This window comes from Pipistrellus kuhlii, unplaced genomic scaffold (assembly GCF_014108245.1).
Source record: "Pipistrellus kuhlii isolate mPipKuh1 unplaced genomic scaffold, mPipKuh1.p scaffold_m20_p_3, whole genome shotgun sequence".
In the NCBI taxonomy this organism is placed as follows: Eukaryota; Metazoa; Chordata; class Mammalia; order Chiroptera; family Vespertilionidae; genus Pipistrellus; species Pipistrellus kuhlii.
Window position 1 is genome coordinate 46,341,032 of NW_023425529.1, and position 16,082 is coordinate 46,357,113.

General features: G+C 44.1%; 1 protein-coding gene across 1 annotated transcript in view; it reads left to right on the plus strand.

Moving 5' to 3' along the window:
• NCKAP1L (NCK associated protein 1 like) overlaps positions 1-16,082 on the plus strand; it is a 40,172-nt gene that overhangs the window by 19,160 nt on the left and 4,930 nt on the right. Inside the window, exons 19-29 of the mRNA XM_036457527.2 lie at positions 819-964; positions 1,268-1,399; positions 2,510-2,728; positions 4,200-4,330; positions 7,856-7,953; positions 8,084-8,177; positions 8,328-8,410; positions 8,677-8,757; positions 12,965-13,058; positions 14,315-14,431; positions 14,769-14,878. Coding sequence (XP_036313420.1) covers positions 819-964; positions 1,268-1,399; positions 2,510-2,728; positions 4,200-4,330; positions 7,856-7,953; positions 8,084-8,177; positions 8,328-8,410; positions 8,677-8,757; positions 12,965-13,058; positions 14,315-14,431; positions 14,769-14,878 — 1,305 coding nt within the window. The remainder of the gene's footprint in view (positions 1-818; positions 965-1,267; positions 1,400-2,509; positions 2,729-4,199; positions 4,331-7,855; positions 7,954-8,083; positions 8,178-8,327; positions 8,411-8,676; positions 8,758-12,964; positions 13,059-14,314; positions 14,432-14,768; positions 14,879-16,082) is intronic.

A 16,082-nucleotide genomic window follows, 5' to 3' on the forward strand; every position in this document is an offset into this window, starting at 1 on the left:
TTACAAATTTGAATGAGTAATTAGTGATATTGCCATTACTAATGGAATTACATTTTTTTTTGGCATTACTTTTGGAATGTATCATAGACTCTTTCACATGATTTTAAAGTTGACACATCTTTGTCTATCCAGGTGGACTTGGATTTTTTTGGAACAGTAAAGTATATCTTAGATTTTCTGTATGGATAACTGAGGCATCTATCTGAAGAAAAGAGATCCAGAATTGATGTTTAAACTAGCTAGCAATAAATATGTTGTCTTATTAAAAAAAAAAAAAAGCCACACACACAAAAGAAAGAAAAGAAGTGGAGAGAGCTGGCCACATTGTGAGCTCTGAGTTTCCGGTGGGCTGTGGTAGTGTGGTTTACTGTTTCCACTGGACGGTATGTGAAGGAATGCAGCAGGTGAGATGGTTGTTCCATAATAGCAAAAAGCCAATTGTCTTCTAGATTGGAAGACCCTAGAAGTGCAGTTGAGTGGAGCTCTTAGATTGCATTATTTTTACTTGAATTTTTTCATTAGGAAAGACTCTCTTTCAGAATGTGGGTATGGGATTGATGATCTGATCCCTGGAAGACATGGCCATGTTAAGACTTTGAGCTGAAACATGGGGAGATAGTTAATAAAAATGAAAAGAGGTGAGCACTTTGTAAATAGGCCCCCATTAGAGAAAGAGATGCTCGGAGGAAAGAGAGAGAAAGGCAGAAAGATAAAAGGTCAGACAATCATGGAGGAACCTTTTTATAATTGTTAGATGGGCTACTTGGCAGGTTTAGGAACTAATCTCAGTTCTTTATTCACTGGTGTTTTTTCTAAAGCTTCTGCCTAAGCACTCTGCTACTACCATCAGCAAGGCCAAGAACAAGAAAACCATGAAGCAGAGGCAGACTCCCAGAAAAGGAGAGCCTGAGAGGGAAAAGCCAGGAGCCGAGAGTCACCGGAAGAACCGCAGCCTTGTCACCAAGTGAGGATCTGGGCCCTAGAGGACCAAATGGGCACTGCATCAAAGAAGGGAGAACTGGGAAGAGGGAAGGGGATACAGCAAAGAATGCAGGAGTGGTGGTGGGGAATGACATATGGAAAAGCACTGAAATGTGAATTTCTACTTTGCCTTTGTAGCAGGTATCAATGTGTACTGTTCTAGGCTGAGTGTTCTTAGAAGATGAAAGGGGTCTGAAGGTCATGACCTGACAGATCCTTTCCAGATAAAAGCAGGCAGAGCCAGACCCATAATCAAGGCTCCTTATACTTTCTCAATTTTACACAGCATGGACAAGCTACATGTAAACTTGACAGAACTGGCCCTGACAATGAATCATGTACACAGCTTCTGTGTATTTGAACACACTGTATTCCCTTCTGAGTATCTCAGCAGCCATCTGGAGACCAGACTCAACAGGTATCACTCTTTCCTTGTCTTCTAAGTTTGTAGAGTATGGTCATTTTCAAAGTTGGGTTCCATTAGATTCATCTTGGTGGTCCTTCTACATTTGGAGATTTTGATGCCGTCAATCTGGCATAAGTTCCCAAGAATCTCTATTAAAAGGGAATAAACAAAAAAGAGCCCCAAACTTCTACAGGTGGGTTTGATGAACAGCCGGAGTTGATCACCACTGGTTTAGTAGAATGAGCAGAGCATTTGCAGTCAGCAGAACTGTGTTGAGATCCTGGATATTAGCTAAGACAGTCGAGTAGGTTATTCAACTTGTTTGGGCCTTCGTTTCCTACCCTCTGAAGTAAGGATAATGATATTTATTTTATAGACAGATAATTGAGAATTACCTCCCTTGCCAGCCAGCTCAATCTGCCTACATTGGGGCGGGCTGGCCCCAACCCTGGTCACAAATTTGTGACCAGGCCTCTAGTTTTACCATATAAACAAGAGTTAAGTTCCTATGGCATCTCATCAATTTTTCAATGAAAAGACCAATGCTAAAACAAAAATATATTCTTCAAGGACCTGTAGCACAGTGTGAACAGTTATCCTACCTTCTCTGGGGTTGGCTATAGCTGCATGCCAGCCAAGTGTGCTCCTCATCTAGCTCTGGCATTTTATTTGGCTACAAATAGCACAGCACTCCCAAGGATTGCTAGGTGTGGTTTTCCATTTCTGACAGTGACTGGTCCTGAGAATGCAGGTAGTATGAGCCCTCAGGTAAGAGTTAGACGATATTTGGGAGCCCAGGGCTTTTGCCACCTGACCTAATTTCTCCAGAGAAGGCAGAAGAGCATAGTTAGGAATCAAATGTTATTGGATTCAAGTCCCAGCTCTGCCATTTACCAACTGTGTGGTCTTCACAGATAACAAGTGACTTACTATCTCTGTGTCTTAGTTTATTTCTCTGTAAAATGGGTTTAATAATTGTGTCTACATTATTGGGTTGTAATGAGGTTTGAATGAAATAATGTATGTAGTGAAATCATAGCACAGCACCTGGACCACAGTGTAAATGTGATAACTGTTACTATGTTTATCATTTTGATTGTAATTATGATTTTTGCCACCTAGAGCCATTGTGTGTTTGGCTGGCTACAATGCCACAACCCAGGAGATTGCAAGGCCTTCTGAGCTGTTGGCAGGAGTCAAAGCATACGTCACTTTCATACAGTCACTGGCCCAGATTTTGGGTGCAGATGTTTCCAGAGTCATCCGCAATGCCCTCCTACAGCAGACACAGCCCCTGGACTCAAGTGGGGAGCAGACTATCACCACTCTCTACACAAACTGGTCAGTGTTGCTCATCCTCTCTCTGCCTTCCCTCTTTGTTATATTTTTTCCTTACAGCAGGACTCGATCCAAGTATTTTAGCTCCTAGGGTCACAAACCCTCAAATGAAAGCTTGTTTCTGTCTGAGGACTGAAGCTGAGGCAGCCCAGATTCCCTTCTGACTACCATGAGGTTTCTCTCTAATCTTCCAGGTAACATCCACCGACCTACTCTGTAATAGCTGGATCTTTTCCTCTTAATTTCCAGTTCCTGACCTTCCTTTTCTGGATTCTGTTTTAATTTCAAATGATCTTTTGTCCTTTTTCTGAAGTTCTCTTGTTTCTCTTTTCACCCAGCTTCTTCCTCTGAAAACCATTCTAACATTATCTCTCTGGAACATTAGCTTTTCAATCCCAGACATGACCATTTCCCTAGTAGGTTGTTTTTAATAGGAAGGAGGCCTCTTCCCCAAAACCAGAGGTAGGAGCCAAAGGTACTTTGAGATTTAAAGTTGGAAAGGAGCTGGATTTCTACTTCCCAAAGCCACTGGGTGGCGCTCTTAATCCAATGTCAGCTCAGCAATAAGGCTGTAAAGAACTCTTTTTGAGTAGGGGGGAAGACTGATTAGGTTTGCAAATACAAATGCCAACAGGGACCCAGGAGGGAAGGGACCTGGGTATTGTGGGTTAGGTGGGAACTTTGTGTAGTTGGGAAAGGCATGCCTCTCTAAGGGGGCAGTGGCTACTTAGCTCCTCCTGCTCGCTGCCCCACTAAATCCTTATTTTTACTGTGGCATCATCAATTTCAAACTTTTGAACTACTAGTTTAAATTTTAAAAACAGATCACATTTAGTGAGTGAGTTTGGTCCACCGTGGTTAGCTTGAGACATAAGCCCAGAGCTAGTGCCTGGGTGAGTGGCATGGATTGTCCAGGCACCTCCTCTGCTGACAATGACTGGAGGCCTTCTCAGCTTACCCTGAGGTCAGGAGGGTATATTTGGAGACTGGATGACTAATGTTCCTGGGACTTCTCTCTGTCCAGGAGGTTTGACTTGAGATCTACTTCCAAGATCCTAGGTTTTCAGTCCAACATTCTTACCGGAGAGATTGAGGCTAAGTATATTTCAGAGGAGCCCAATTAGTAGGAACTTTTTTCTTGTCATCTTGGGTTTGCCTTACCTGATGAAGGAAGGCCCAGGGTGAGAGGAGGGCAGTACCTGGAAAAGAGCAGGGGCGGGAGGGGGGCGGAGGAGGGAAGAAGAGTGCATTTGATAGCCCTGCACACTAGAGGCAAGGTGGAATTACATTACTGCCAGTTGTTTTTGCACCAGTGGTTTGGGATGTTAATTAAGGTGTTTTACTATTTTTTTTGAATCTCTTCTCTCAGGCTTTGGTGGAGTTTCTCTTCCTGAGCCCAGTGGTAGTGGTAGGGAGCAATGGTAGGGAGAAGGGATTGGACACTCATTTTTGTGCTTTCTTGGCCAACCCTTAGGTACCTAGAAAGCCTGCTTAGACAGGCAAGCAGTGGGACCATCATTCTCTCCCCAGCCATGCAGGCCTTCATCAGCATCCCCAGAGAGGAGGAGCAACACTTCAGCGCCGAGGAGTTCTCTGACATCTCTGGTAAGCCCACGCCTAGTTGCTTCATGCAGGAGCCGAGTCTTTCCCCTCAATACAGTATCTTAGCCTGTAGGCCTAATCTAAATTCTCTCATCTTCCCAGAAGCTCATCCTAAACTCTCAGCATCTCTGTTCAATTCTACTTTAGGGGCAATAAAAAGGATTCTAAACAAGACCCAGAATTGAGGAGTGGCTTGGTGGTTGAAGGTGGAGAGGGAAAATGAGGGGAGGCTGGGCCAGCGTGGCTCAGTGGTTGAGCATTGACCTATGAACCAGGAGGTCACGGTTTAATTCCCAGTGAGGGCACAGGCCTGGGTTGTGGGCTCCATCCCCAGTGTGGGGCATGCAGGAGGCAGCTGATTCTTTCTCATCATTGAAGTTTCTATCTCTCTCCCTCTCCTTTCCTCTCTGAAATCAATAAAAATATATTAAAAAGAGAGAAAAAAAAAAGAAAAAAGAAAAAGAAAATGAGGGGAGTTGGGAATGAGGCAAAGGTACTCTAGTTCCTGAAAGGATTTATTTTTTTGAAGGGTTGTAAATAGTTATTTTTTCCATCTCCCCAAAGAATAAAATAGTAGGACATATAATGAACAATAAAAGATAAATGGAAGGAGGATAGTCTCATGGTTGGAATTATTATTATTTTTTAATATATTTTTATTGATTTCAGAGAGTTAGGGAGGAGGAGAGATAGAAACATCAATGATGAGAGAGCATGATTTATCATCTGCCTCCTGTACACCTCCTACTGGGGTTTGAGCCCATAACCCAAGCATGTGCCCTTGATCAGAGTCAAACAGGGATCCCTTCAGTTCACAGGCTGGTACTCTCTTCACTGAGCCAAACCAGCAAGGGTATGTTTGGAATTATTAAACACAGGTCTGATGTTAAATTATCTTCTTTCTTAAGGATAAGTTTTAGAGTCTTAATAAGTGTTTAGGTTATTGATGTTTAATAATGATTATGAAATAATGGGTGGCATTTATTGTGGGCTAAGTTGTCAGTGTTCTTGTGTATAAACTCATATAATTCTCACAAGAGCCTTCAGGTAGATACTCTTACCATGCCCATTTTACAGATGAGGACACTGAGACACAGAGAGGTTAAGGAGCTTGCCACAAGTCACCCATTCATAAATTGTAGAAACGAATTTTTTAAAAAATATATTTTATTGATCCTTTACAGGGAGGAAGGGAGAGAGATAGAGAGCTAGAAACGTCAATGAGAGAGAAACATTGACCAGCCGCCTCCTGCACCCCCCCCCACCGGGGATGTGCCCGCAACCAATGTACATGCCCTTGACCGGAATTGAACCCGGGACCTTTCAGTCTGCAGACCAACGCTCTAACACTGAGCCAAACCGGTTTCTGCTAGAACTGGAATTTTAACTCAAGACAGTCAGATTTCAGAACCAGGTACTTAATCACTATATAGTGCTGCTTCCCAGTGTATAGAAGTGCTTTTGTGTCTCAAGGGGAGCCAGGTAATGAGTGTGTAGTGACTGAGTTGGGAAGTTATTCTCTTTTTAAAGAGGGCTTTGAACCATGCAGATCCTTTTTAATAGATTTGTTTTACTGACTGGCTGATGTATGAACTCTTCTCCTTCCTCTCACCTCTATATAAATCATGGCTCCCGCATGGTATCTGGTGTAGGTAGGAGATGTTTCAGTGACCTGCCTTTTCCATTCTCCCCCTGCCTTGGGATGTTATGAGAGTCAGAGTAGGCAGTTCTGCTTTTCCAGCTCTGCCTTCTTCCTCTGCTCATTCTGACTCCATCCATACTCTTCATCTTTCGGAGGCTTCAGGTGTCCCCTTCTCGTCAACTCCACCCACAAACTGTAGGCAGCATCTAAAATCAGCTTTAGGTCTTGCTGACAACTGACAAGCAGCAGGAGATAATGCTGGTTCCCCAATCTACCACCCCCACCCCAATTTCCCTGAGTTACCATGGTAATGGGACAATGCTACTCCAAAAATAGATAGATGGAAAGAGGAGGATGCCCTAGGGTTACTAGTCTAAAGTAGAAGAGACTAGAGTAAGGAGGTTTGGCAGATCCAATCTGTCTCCATCTGCTCCAGAGAAGACAATTCAGCCCTCTTTCCCTTTGTCAACCGTTTTAGCATTATTTAAGTTGACTGGTTAGGAAATCCTTTTCTAGTTCTCAGCTTAATCTTTCTGCTGTAAATCTATGACTCTAGAAATGTATTTGCTTTGGACAAGGTTCTGAGTCAGCTGCTGTGACCAGTTCCATGTCCTCAATCATTGGTAAGGTGGAGATCAACTGGTCAAGACTGGAGTGTGGAGCCTTGATTTTCTTTTTCCTCTGAACTTGTATTAACTATGTTAAACTCACTTTTTTCTACTGGTCTCTTGTTACTTCTGGTGTCTTATAGGTTTTCTTTGCTGGGATAGTCCACACCCAAGGATCACAACTAGGGCTCCTTCCTACCTGAATTTGTCTTTGGATTTCCCAGGCAGTTTTATTTGATTAACAAAGAGCTAAAAGCGGGCTGGGTAGGGAGGGATAAAGCATTGGGGCAGAGTCGAGGGAAGAAGGATTTAGAGAGAAAGAGAGTTGGAACTCTGGGGGTTTGTGTTGATTATGAAAAAAGAAAAGGTAGTTTAAGGAGAGGAAAACTTGGACAGTGAGGTATTAAATATGGGAAGTAGAGGGAGGAACATAGAAAAAACCAAAACTTAGGTAAGAAACTAGTTATGGTGTCTGCTGGGACACAGGAAGGGGCAGCAAGGCAATGTGCTAGGTTGCTAGTACCAGCTCTTGACTTGGTTAAGTGACCTTGGACAACCACTTAACCCCACCTTGTTTATTAAGTACTTACCTCAAAGAGCTCCTAATAATGATCATAAAAGCTCTTATTTCTTTTTCTTTTTAAAAAATATATATTTTATTGATTTTTCTTACAGAGAGGAAGGGAGAGAGATAGAGAGCTAGAAACGTCGATGAGAGAGAAACATCGACCAGCTGCCTCTTGCACACCCCCACTGGGGATGTGCCCGCAACCAATGTACATGCCCTTGACTGGAATCGAACCTGGGACCTTTCAGTCTGCAGACCAACGCTCTACCGCTGAGCCAAACCGGTTTCGGCAAAACGCTTATTTCTATAAATCTTAATAGTGTTAGTAAACTGAGGCTCAGAGAGGGTCAGTGACCTGTTTAAGGTCTTACATCTAGCAAAGCTACAATAGCTGGTCCAGCAAGAGTGAAACCCAGGTGCCACAGAAAGGGACTTGGGAAAGTATAGATTCTCATAAGAATGTAAAGTAGGTATGGTAGTTATCTGTGGTGAGTCTTGGTGTGAGTACCAATGGGAAGAGGGTAAATTGTCCCACAGGCAGGCCAGACCTGTTCACTTCAATGCAGGATATCAGGTCACTTTTGCTCCTCAACTTCCTACTTCTTTTCTTTGCTGAAAACATTTTAAATGTTCAAATTGCCTTATTGCTATTATGTAAATGCTCCAGGGCCCTCGGAGCTTAACCTGGAGCCTCTGAAACTCTTTTCCAGAGATGCGGGCCTTGGCTGAACTCTTGGGCCCCTATGGCATGAAGTTCCTGAGTGAAAATCTGATGTGGCATGTGACCTCTCAGATTGTGGAGCTGAAGGTACTGTGGCAGCAAGCCCCAGGAGAAAAGTTTAGCGGCAGTGGAAGAGGGTCAGGAGGAGGAGACGGGGGGGTAAATGTACCATGGCTCTTGTCTTTTCCTTCTTAATGTTTCTGTGCCCCCACTGCAGAAGCTAGTGGTAGAAAACATGGATGTACTTGTTCAGATCAGATCTAACTTTAGCAAGGCGGACCTGATGGCTTCTCTGCTGCCCCAGCTGACAGGTGAGCACCTCCCCTAAAGGGAAAAGGAATTGTGGGAAAAGTATTGTGGATGACAGGGGTTTTGGGGGGGTCTGGGTCTAGATTGATCTGAAAGAAGCGAAACCACCACTGTTCTGTGTTCTCTTCTCTAATACTCTTCTTTCCCCTCAGGGGCTGATAACGTGCTGAAGCGCATGACCATCATTGGAGTTATCCTCAGTTTCCGGGCCATGGCCCAAGAGGGACTTCGGGAGGTGTGTTGGGGGAGGGAGGGCTGCCACAGAATCTCAGACACCTCCGTGGGTAGGGCTTGTATGAGAAGTTGTGGAAAGGGTTGGTGAGCATTGAGGAGAAGGGAGCTTACTTTGGTAGAGGCCCTGGAAGATCTCTGGGGATAGAGGAGCTGAGGAAACCTAGAGGCATGAGGGGAGGGGTGGGGAATTTATTTATTTATTTTTTTGTTTGTTTTCGAAGGCACTGGACGCTGTCTGTTAATTCCTCTCTGTTCTCTTTCCTCCAGGTTTTCTCCTCCCACTGCCCGTTCCTTATGGGTCCCATCGAGTGCCTGAAGGAGTTTGTCACTCCAGACACGGACATCAAGGTAGAATGGAGTACACAGTGGACTCCAATGGGGAGATGTGTTACTGAAAAAGGATGTGGCTAGGATCTTATAAGGGAGAGAGGGCTCTGAGGAAATACTGTAGACTAGGGGTGTCGAACTCAATCAGAGAAGGGGCCAAAATCTAAAATCCAGCCTAAATCGCGGGCCGAATGGTTTACTGAACAGTCATAAACTGTCATTGTGATGGAAACGCAGCGGAGTGCAGTGATGACAGCGCGGTGCGGGCCACATTGCAAGGCCTGGCGGGACGGATTTGGCCCGCGGGCCTTGTGTTTGACACATGTGCTGTAGACAGATGAGCCAGGCTTTGAATAGGAAAACACTGGGGGGGGGGGGGGGGGGGGAGGGAGAAAGAGGATTTTATGAATAGAGAGGGGCATTGGTCAGATGAATATTCTTGGAGGGAGAGGGAAGACCTGGGGAGGCATGGGAGATGAAGAGAAATGGGAGCCTGTTGAAGGTGGGGAAACATTACAGGAGGGAGAGGGGTATGGTCTAGGACAATATCTGCAGGTTTTCACTTAAGATGGTGCACACAAGTTCTCTCTTTAGTCAGGAGCTTAGGTACTTCTTATAAAAAGATTTGTTCCTTCCATTCCCACCCACCCTGCCTGCTGTCAGACTTTCCTTTCTTTTTCTGGCCTATTCTCCCTACTAGTTCTGAAACTTTCTGGTTCCTCTATCTGTGTCACCTGCCTCAGGCCCCATTCTCTACTGAGATGGAGGAAGCAAGAGGGGCTTCCATAGACACCCCCAAGTTAAACAATCCCCCTCCTCTCCCCTACCCTACTTGCATTATCTTATCTTCTGAATCACCTGGAACAAACAAGTATATTATGCAGGAAATACAGCTGAAGGTTGGGAACAAGGGCCCTCAAAACACATAGGGCAGGCTACTCTCTTGTTGATTCCTTTCAGGGAGGGAGATAAATGCTAAGAGGAAATTGGTCAACAGGAAGAATCAAAGTTAGATCTTAAGAAAAACATCTAGAGATAACTCTAGATCAAAATAGTTGGGAAATCTCTCTCTGCCTGTAAAATCAGGTAGGGGTCATATGGTTTGGGGGCCGCTGGAGGACGATGTTTCACAGGACGGCTGTGCATTTTGACCAGTCTTTGATTTTATGGTGAGCCTGGGTTTCTGGCAGACGCTGTAGTTGGGGCCAAATGCTCTAGCCTGACAGGAGCTTGTCTGGGTGATATCTCCCAGGGAGCCCCGAGGCTTTAGGCTCTACCTGCTTGTGAAAATAAGCAAGTAGAGGTGGAGAGGGGGATGACCTGTCCATCAGAGCTCCTGCTACTGCCTCAGCGGGTAAAAAGATCAGGAGAAGAGAAAATAAGACCCCTTCAGCCATCCCTTTCTTCACCCAGAAAACCATGCGTCATGGTCCAGATCCCTGATCTCAGGCCATGGTTGACATAAACGGGGTCATCTAGTTAGTAGGGAATTTAAACAAAGGACAAAGCAGAATGTGGCTAAGGTTTGCCTTCTGTGCAAAATGTGTGTATATTGTTGTTTGTGGGGTTCTTTGCATACGATACTCTACTTAGCTGTCTACAATTATCCTTGTTCTCTCAGAACATTTTAAAGGTGTTTTTATTTTATTTTTTTCAAAGTCAAGAGGGGTATAAGTACTTGGTGTGGGAGTGGGGGGTTTGGGACTAAATCCTGGGAACTTGATTCTAAATACATTGAAGGATTCGAGTATCTATATTAATTAAAGGATAATATGCTAATTAGACTGGGAGACCTTTAGAACATCCTTCCAGACAAAGCCATGGTGGTGGGGCCAAGGCAGAGACAGTTAGGGACGATCAGGCCAGGAGGGGAGGCCAATTGGGGGTGACCAGGTTGGCAGGGAGGTCAGTTGGGGGCAATCAGGCCAGGAGGAGGGGGGACAGGCAGGGGGGACAGTTGGGGGTGAGAAGGCCAGAGGGGGGTAGTTGAGGGCCAGCAGGCCAGCAGGTAGAATGGTTAGGGGCAATTAGGCAGGCAAGTAAGTGAGCAGTTAGGAGCCAGCAGACATGGATTGCAAGAGGAATGTACAACTGCCAGTTTAGATCTAATCTTTGGACATCCCCTGAGGGGTCCCAGATTGGAGAGGGTGCAAGCTGGGCTGAGGGACACCCCCCCTCCCACAAATTTTGTGCACCGGACCACTAGTCAATCAATAAATATTAATTGAATGCCTTCTGTGTGCTTAGCATTGTGTTAAAAACTAGAGAGGATAAAAAGAAATGTTCCTAGCTTTGAGATAAAGGAAGAAGGGAAAGGAATAATTTTTATTAGTTTAGTTGTGACTCCATCAGTCCCTAGGGTAGACAGAGACTTTACATGTGTGGTCTAATTTAATCTTCACAAGAATTCTGAGGTGAGCCGGGACCGGTTTGGCTCAATGGATAGAGCGTCGGCTTGGGGACTGAGGGGTCCTGGGTTCGATTCCAGTCAAGGGCATGTACCTTGGTTGCGGGCATATCCCCAGTAGGGGGTGTGCAAGAGGCAGCTGATCGATGACTCTCATCGATGTTTCTAACTCTCTATCTCTCTCCCTTTCTGTATAAAATCAATAAAATATATTAAAAAAAAAAAAGAATTCTGAGGTGAGTACTAGTACCCTAGTCTTATGGATGAGAAAAATAAGGCTCAAAGAGGTTAAGTAACTTTTAGCTAAGATCACACGTTTAATAAGTTTAGAATTTGAACCAGATCTTCTTACTCCAAAGCCTTTTTTTCTCTTCTCCGTAACATAGGGTTTAAAAAAGAATTATAATCTAATTGGTGAGATAAGACATATGTTCCTATCTGAAAAGACAACTGAAATTACCAGGCGCTGTGTATGACCAGGCTAAGTCACTGGTACCAGTTTAAGGAGGGAGACATGCATTTGGGCTGAAGTACTCGGAGAGACCTTCACAGAGAATATGAGATTTGAGTTAAGCCTCAAGGAATTGGTGTCACCTGGATATAGTAGGGGAGAGGAAAGGACACCGTGGAAGAGGGAAGCATATGAACCAAAGTATGGAAGTAAGGAAGTAAACTGTAGTCTGGAGAGTGAATAAATTACCCTTGCTATATTGACTGTAGGAAGTGTTTGGGGAAATAAGGTTGTCCACACAAGGAACATTCAAACCTGTAAAGAATTTTTGTGAGTTTATTTGAGCCAAAACTGTTGACAAATGCCAGGAAGCAGACTGTCAACGGATTGAAATGATGCTCAGAGAATGGCAGTTTTGCACCTTGTTTTATATAATACAATCAAAAGAGAAGACGTAAGTGGGTTATTTGAAATCCATTGGCGATAGATTATGGAGGAGGGGAAAAGCAAAGTGGAGAGACCTCTAGGATTGGATAAAAAGTAAGATGATAGACACAAGGTTAGGTGGGTGCAGGATAGTTAACTGTCAACAGTGAACTCAGTAACATTGAAGGGATCTGTGGTCCCCACAGAGCAGTGCCTGTGCTTCGAGGGGTTCAGAAAAAGGAAAATTGCTTTGACATTCTAAAATGACATGTTATTGTAGATGCAAAAGACAATAGACAGTGTCAGGTAAGGTAAAGTTTGACCTTTGCCAGGGAAGATACCTGCCTAGGACATGACTACTCACCATAAACTGCTTTTGGTTTCAATTTTTTTTTTAATTTTAATTTTTAAAATTAATTTCAGAGAGGAAGGAAGAGGGGGAGAGAGATAGAAACATCAATGATGAGAGAGAACCATTAATTGGCTGCCTCCTGCATGGCCCACACTGGGGATCAAGCCTGAAAGCGGGGCATGTGCCCGGACTGGGAATTGAACCGTGACCTCATAGGTGGATGCTCAATCACTGACACCTGCTGGCTGGGCTAAAAAAGTTTCAATTTCAGACCATGCTTTGTGCTTACTGTAGGTCTCTGAATTTGCAAGCCACTATGTAGCCTGTCCCTGGCTAGTCAGGTTAACACGTGGCTCCTTTTTGTCCATAAGGTCAAGACAGTAAATTTATACTATGGCGTATGTGAATGATAAGCTAAAACATTTGGGTTTTCCCCTTGTAAGTTCGGAGAGCTATGAAGGAACACCTAGAAAAGGTGATAGTACACCAAAAGTTTAAAACCTGTCACCTAGGAATCCTGACTTCCTGCAGTTTTTGCTAAGCACTTCTCTCCTGGGAATTGTCTCCAGAATGTGGTTTTCTTCCCTACCAGGTGACCCTGAGTGTCTTTGAGCTGGCATCTGCTGCAGGAGTGGGCTGTGACATCGACCCAGCCCTGGTGACTGCCATTGCTAATCTGAAAGCTGGTAAAACTGGGGAAAAGGGGGGGCCTGGCCCATATTTTGGGGTGGCAAAATGCCAATGTCAAAGCAGCCTTTTGTTTGGGATTGTGAATTCAGGGAATATAAACTGGTAACTAAGAAAAGACTTAAAGTGTGGTCCCTAATCCCCACAAAATATTTACACAGGCGATTTAGATTTCTACTCAGAATCCAATCAGTTGACCTGTCAATCAGCTAAAAAGTTTGAGGGTCTGTCTGATGCTTAGCAAGTGCTCGAAGGAATTTATAATCTGGTTGGGGAAATAAGATGTATGCAAATGAAACAACGAGGGAACAGAACACAGTAGTATATAATTTCATGCTGAGTTGAGTGGTATAGCATCTAGTTCCCCAGAGTGATCTTGTGCTCTCCTCCCATATAATCACCATGGCACTGCTCACTTCTTCCCCAGGCTTCCCACTTGTTCCTCATATTTTCCATTACACATTTCCCATGATTAGAACACTCATACTTATACACACTCAGGACCAAGGGACTGATATTAAGCCCTTTTGTAATTTCTAGATTGGTCCTCCTTCTTCTCTCCTGGTTTTGATGAGACTCTTATCTTTCCCTTCTGCCTCTGTACCTCACCACAGGTGACAGAGTGTCTCCAAACTACTTGTCAGCAGAGCCCTTTGCTGAGGGGTCTGCTCAGTCACCAGAGGCCTCCAAGGACTCAGGCCCCTCACTATAAGTGCAGGCTAATCCTGTCCCCTTCAGCAATAAATGACCTGCCTACATTCCTTTATAAAGCAGCTGTCACCACTGTGGTCTGTGAGGTCTGAAAGGTTGGCGACTGCTGTTATAAAGTACTAGAGGCCCAGTGCACAGATTTGTGCACCAGTGGGGTCCCTCTGCCTGGCCTGCACCCTCTCGAAATCTGGGACCCCTCAGGACTGCCAGTTTCGGCCCTATCTCCATAGACACTGAGCCTCTAGTATGCACTAAGATCTTTGGTTAATCTCTTCCCATCCTCCCCCACCCCTTTTCCCTCTGAGATTCATCAGTCTGTTCCATGATTCTATGCCTGTGTGTTGAGCGTCTGCCCCCTGATGGTCATTGTGTGTCATAGCTACTGGTCAAACAGTTGAATGGTTGAATGGTTTCTTAAGCTTTTACATATATAGATGTTCATAGATATTCCTTATGTGATCCTCAGTAACTCTGTGAAGCAGGACTCCTGTAGAGGATGATTCCTATTGGCTGACCTTACTTCTACTCTTTTCCTTCTTACCAGATACTTCATCCCTTGAAGAAGAATATAAGGTGGCCTGCCTGCTCTTGATCTTCCTTGCAGTTTCCCTCCCACTCCTTGCCACAGACCCTTCTTCCTTCTATAGCATTGAGAAGGATGGTAAGTAAGGAGTCAGGTTGAGAAACCAGTGCTGTTTAGGTTACTGTCCTGGGGCAGGGAGATGAGATGGAGTCAGGGATCTATCTGGAAAATACAGACTTCTGGCTCAGGTGTAAAGTTATATTCCAAAAAACACTTGAGACTGGACTATCCATAAAAGTCAATTCCAGTGAAATTTCATAGGAATATCCTTCTCCTAATCTCCAAATGCCTCTTATAGGTGTTAAACAGGGGTGGCCCAGACTGAAAAAATGAAAATTTCTCAACTGGGTCAGCCTGAGTGACTCACTTTGTTATTTACTTTTGTTTCTCTCCCCCTCTATCAATAATAACCTAGGTTACAACAACAATATCCACTGCCTGACCAAAGCCATCATCCAGGTGTCTGCTGCACTCTTCACACTCTACAACAAGAACATCGAAACTCACCTCAAGGAATTTCTGGTGGTGAGTGGGTCTGGGTGATAAGGAATGGAAGGTTGCAAAGTCTGGTGAGAATTGGTTTGACTTAAATCCATAGACGGTTATTGTGGAGCAGGCGTTGGAGTCTAACCTCCCATCTAATTCATTCAGTAAGTGGTGAGAGGCCACTTTGTGAAAGTTCCCTAACAGCTCGTGTTTCAGCCTCTGCCCAAATGCTTGGAAAGAGCATCGGGCTAAGAGTCAGAAAAACCTGAGTTCGGGTTCCGGATCTACCAGTAAGAAGTTGTACGACCTCTGAAGAGCCAAACTTCTGGGGCCTCAGTCTTTTCATTTATTAAATAGGGCAGTTCCACTAACTCCACCACTCACTACCTTATCATTAGGATCCCGAGGAGCTTGTTCAAATACAGATTCCTAACCCTTATACCAGTTCTCCTGAATCAGAATATCCTAGGGTGAGTCCAGGTCTCTGTTTTTATTTTCTCTCTCTCTCTCTCTTTTAAATAAAAAAATACTTTTATTGATTTCAGCAAGAAAGGGAGAGAGAGACAGGAATAGAAACATCAATGAAGAGAGAGATCATTGATGGCTGCCTCCTGCATACTTCCCTACTGGGGATTGAGCCTGCAACTGGGCATATGCCCTGACCAGGAATTGAGCTGTGACCTCCTGGTTCATAGGTTGATGCTCACCCACTGCTACACCAGCCAGACCAGGTCTCCGTTTTTAATAAGACCTCCAGGAGATCTGAAGCACAATAAAGTTGGAGAGACACTTAGTTTTATAAGTTCCTTTCCAACTCGAATACTGACAAAAAACCAAGCATTTTTCAATGGCTGTCCTACTCTGACCTCCATTAAAAAACTGCTTCCCTTACAAACTCTTCCCTTACAGGTGGCCTTAGGCTATGTCCAATTTGTTAAAAAATTGTTTTAAAACAAATTTTAGCCAAAGTTAGACTCCCTGTAACTTATCGTCATTGATCTTAGCTTTGCCTCTGGAAAAACACAGAATAAGTATAATCTCTTTCCATTATTAAAAAAGGTCTGGAGCTTTTCATTCTAAATCCTTCATGGAGGAATCACATCCATATACTTCTGATACAGTGAAATTTCATAGGAATATCCTTCTCCTAATCTCCAAATGACTCCTATAGGTGTTAAATAGGCCCAGACTGAAAAAAATGAAAACTCCCACTTGTTCCTCATATTTTCCATTACACATTTCC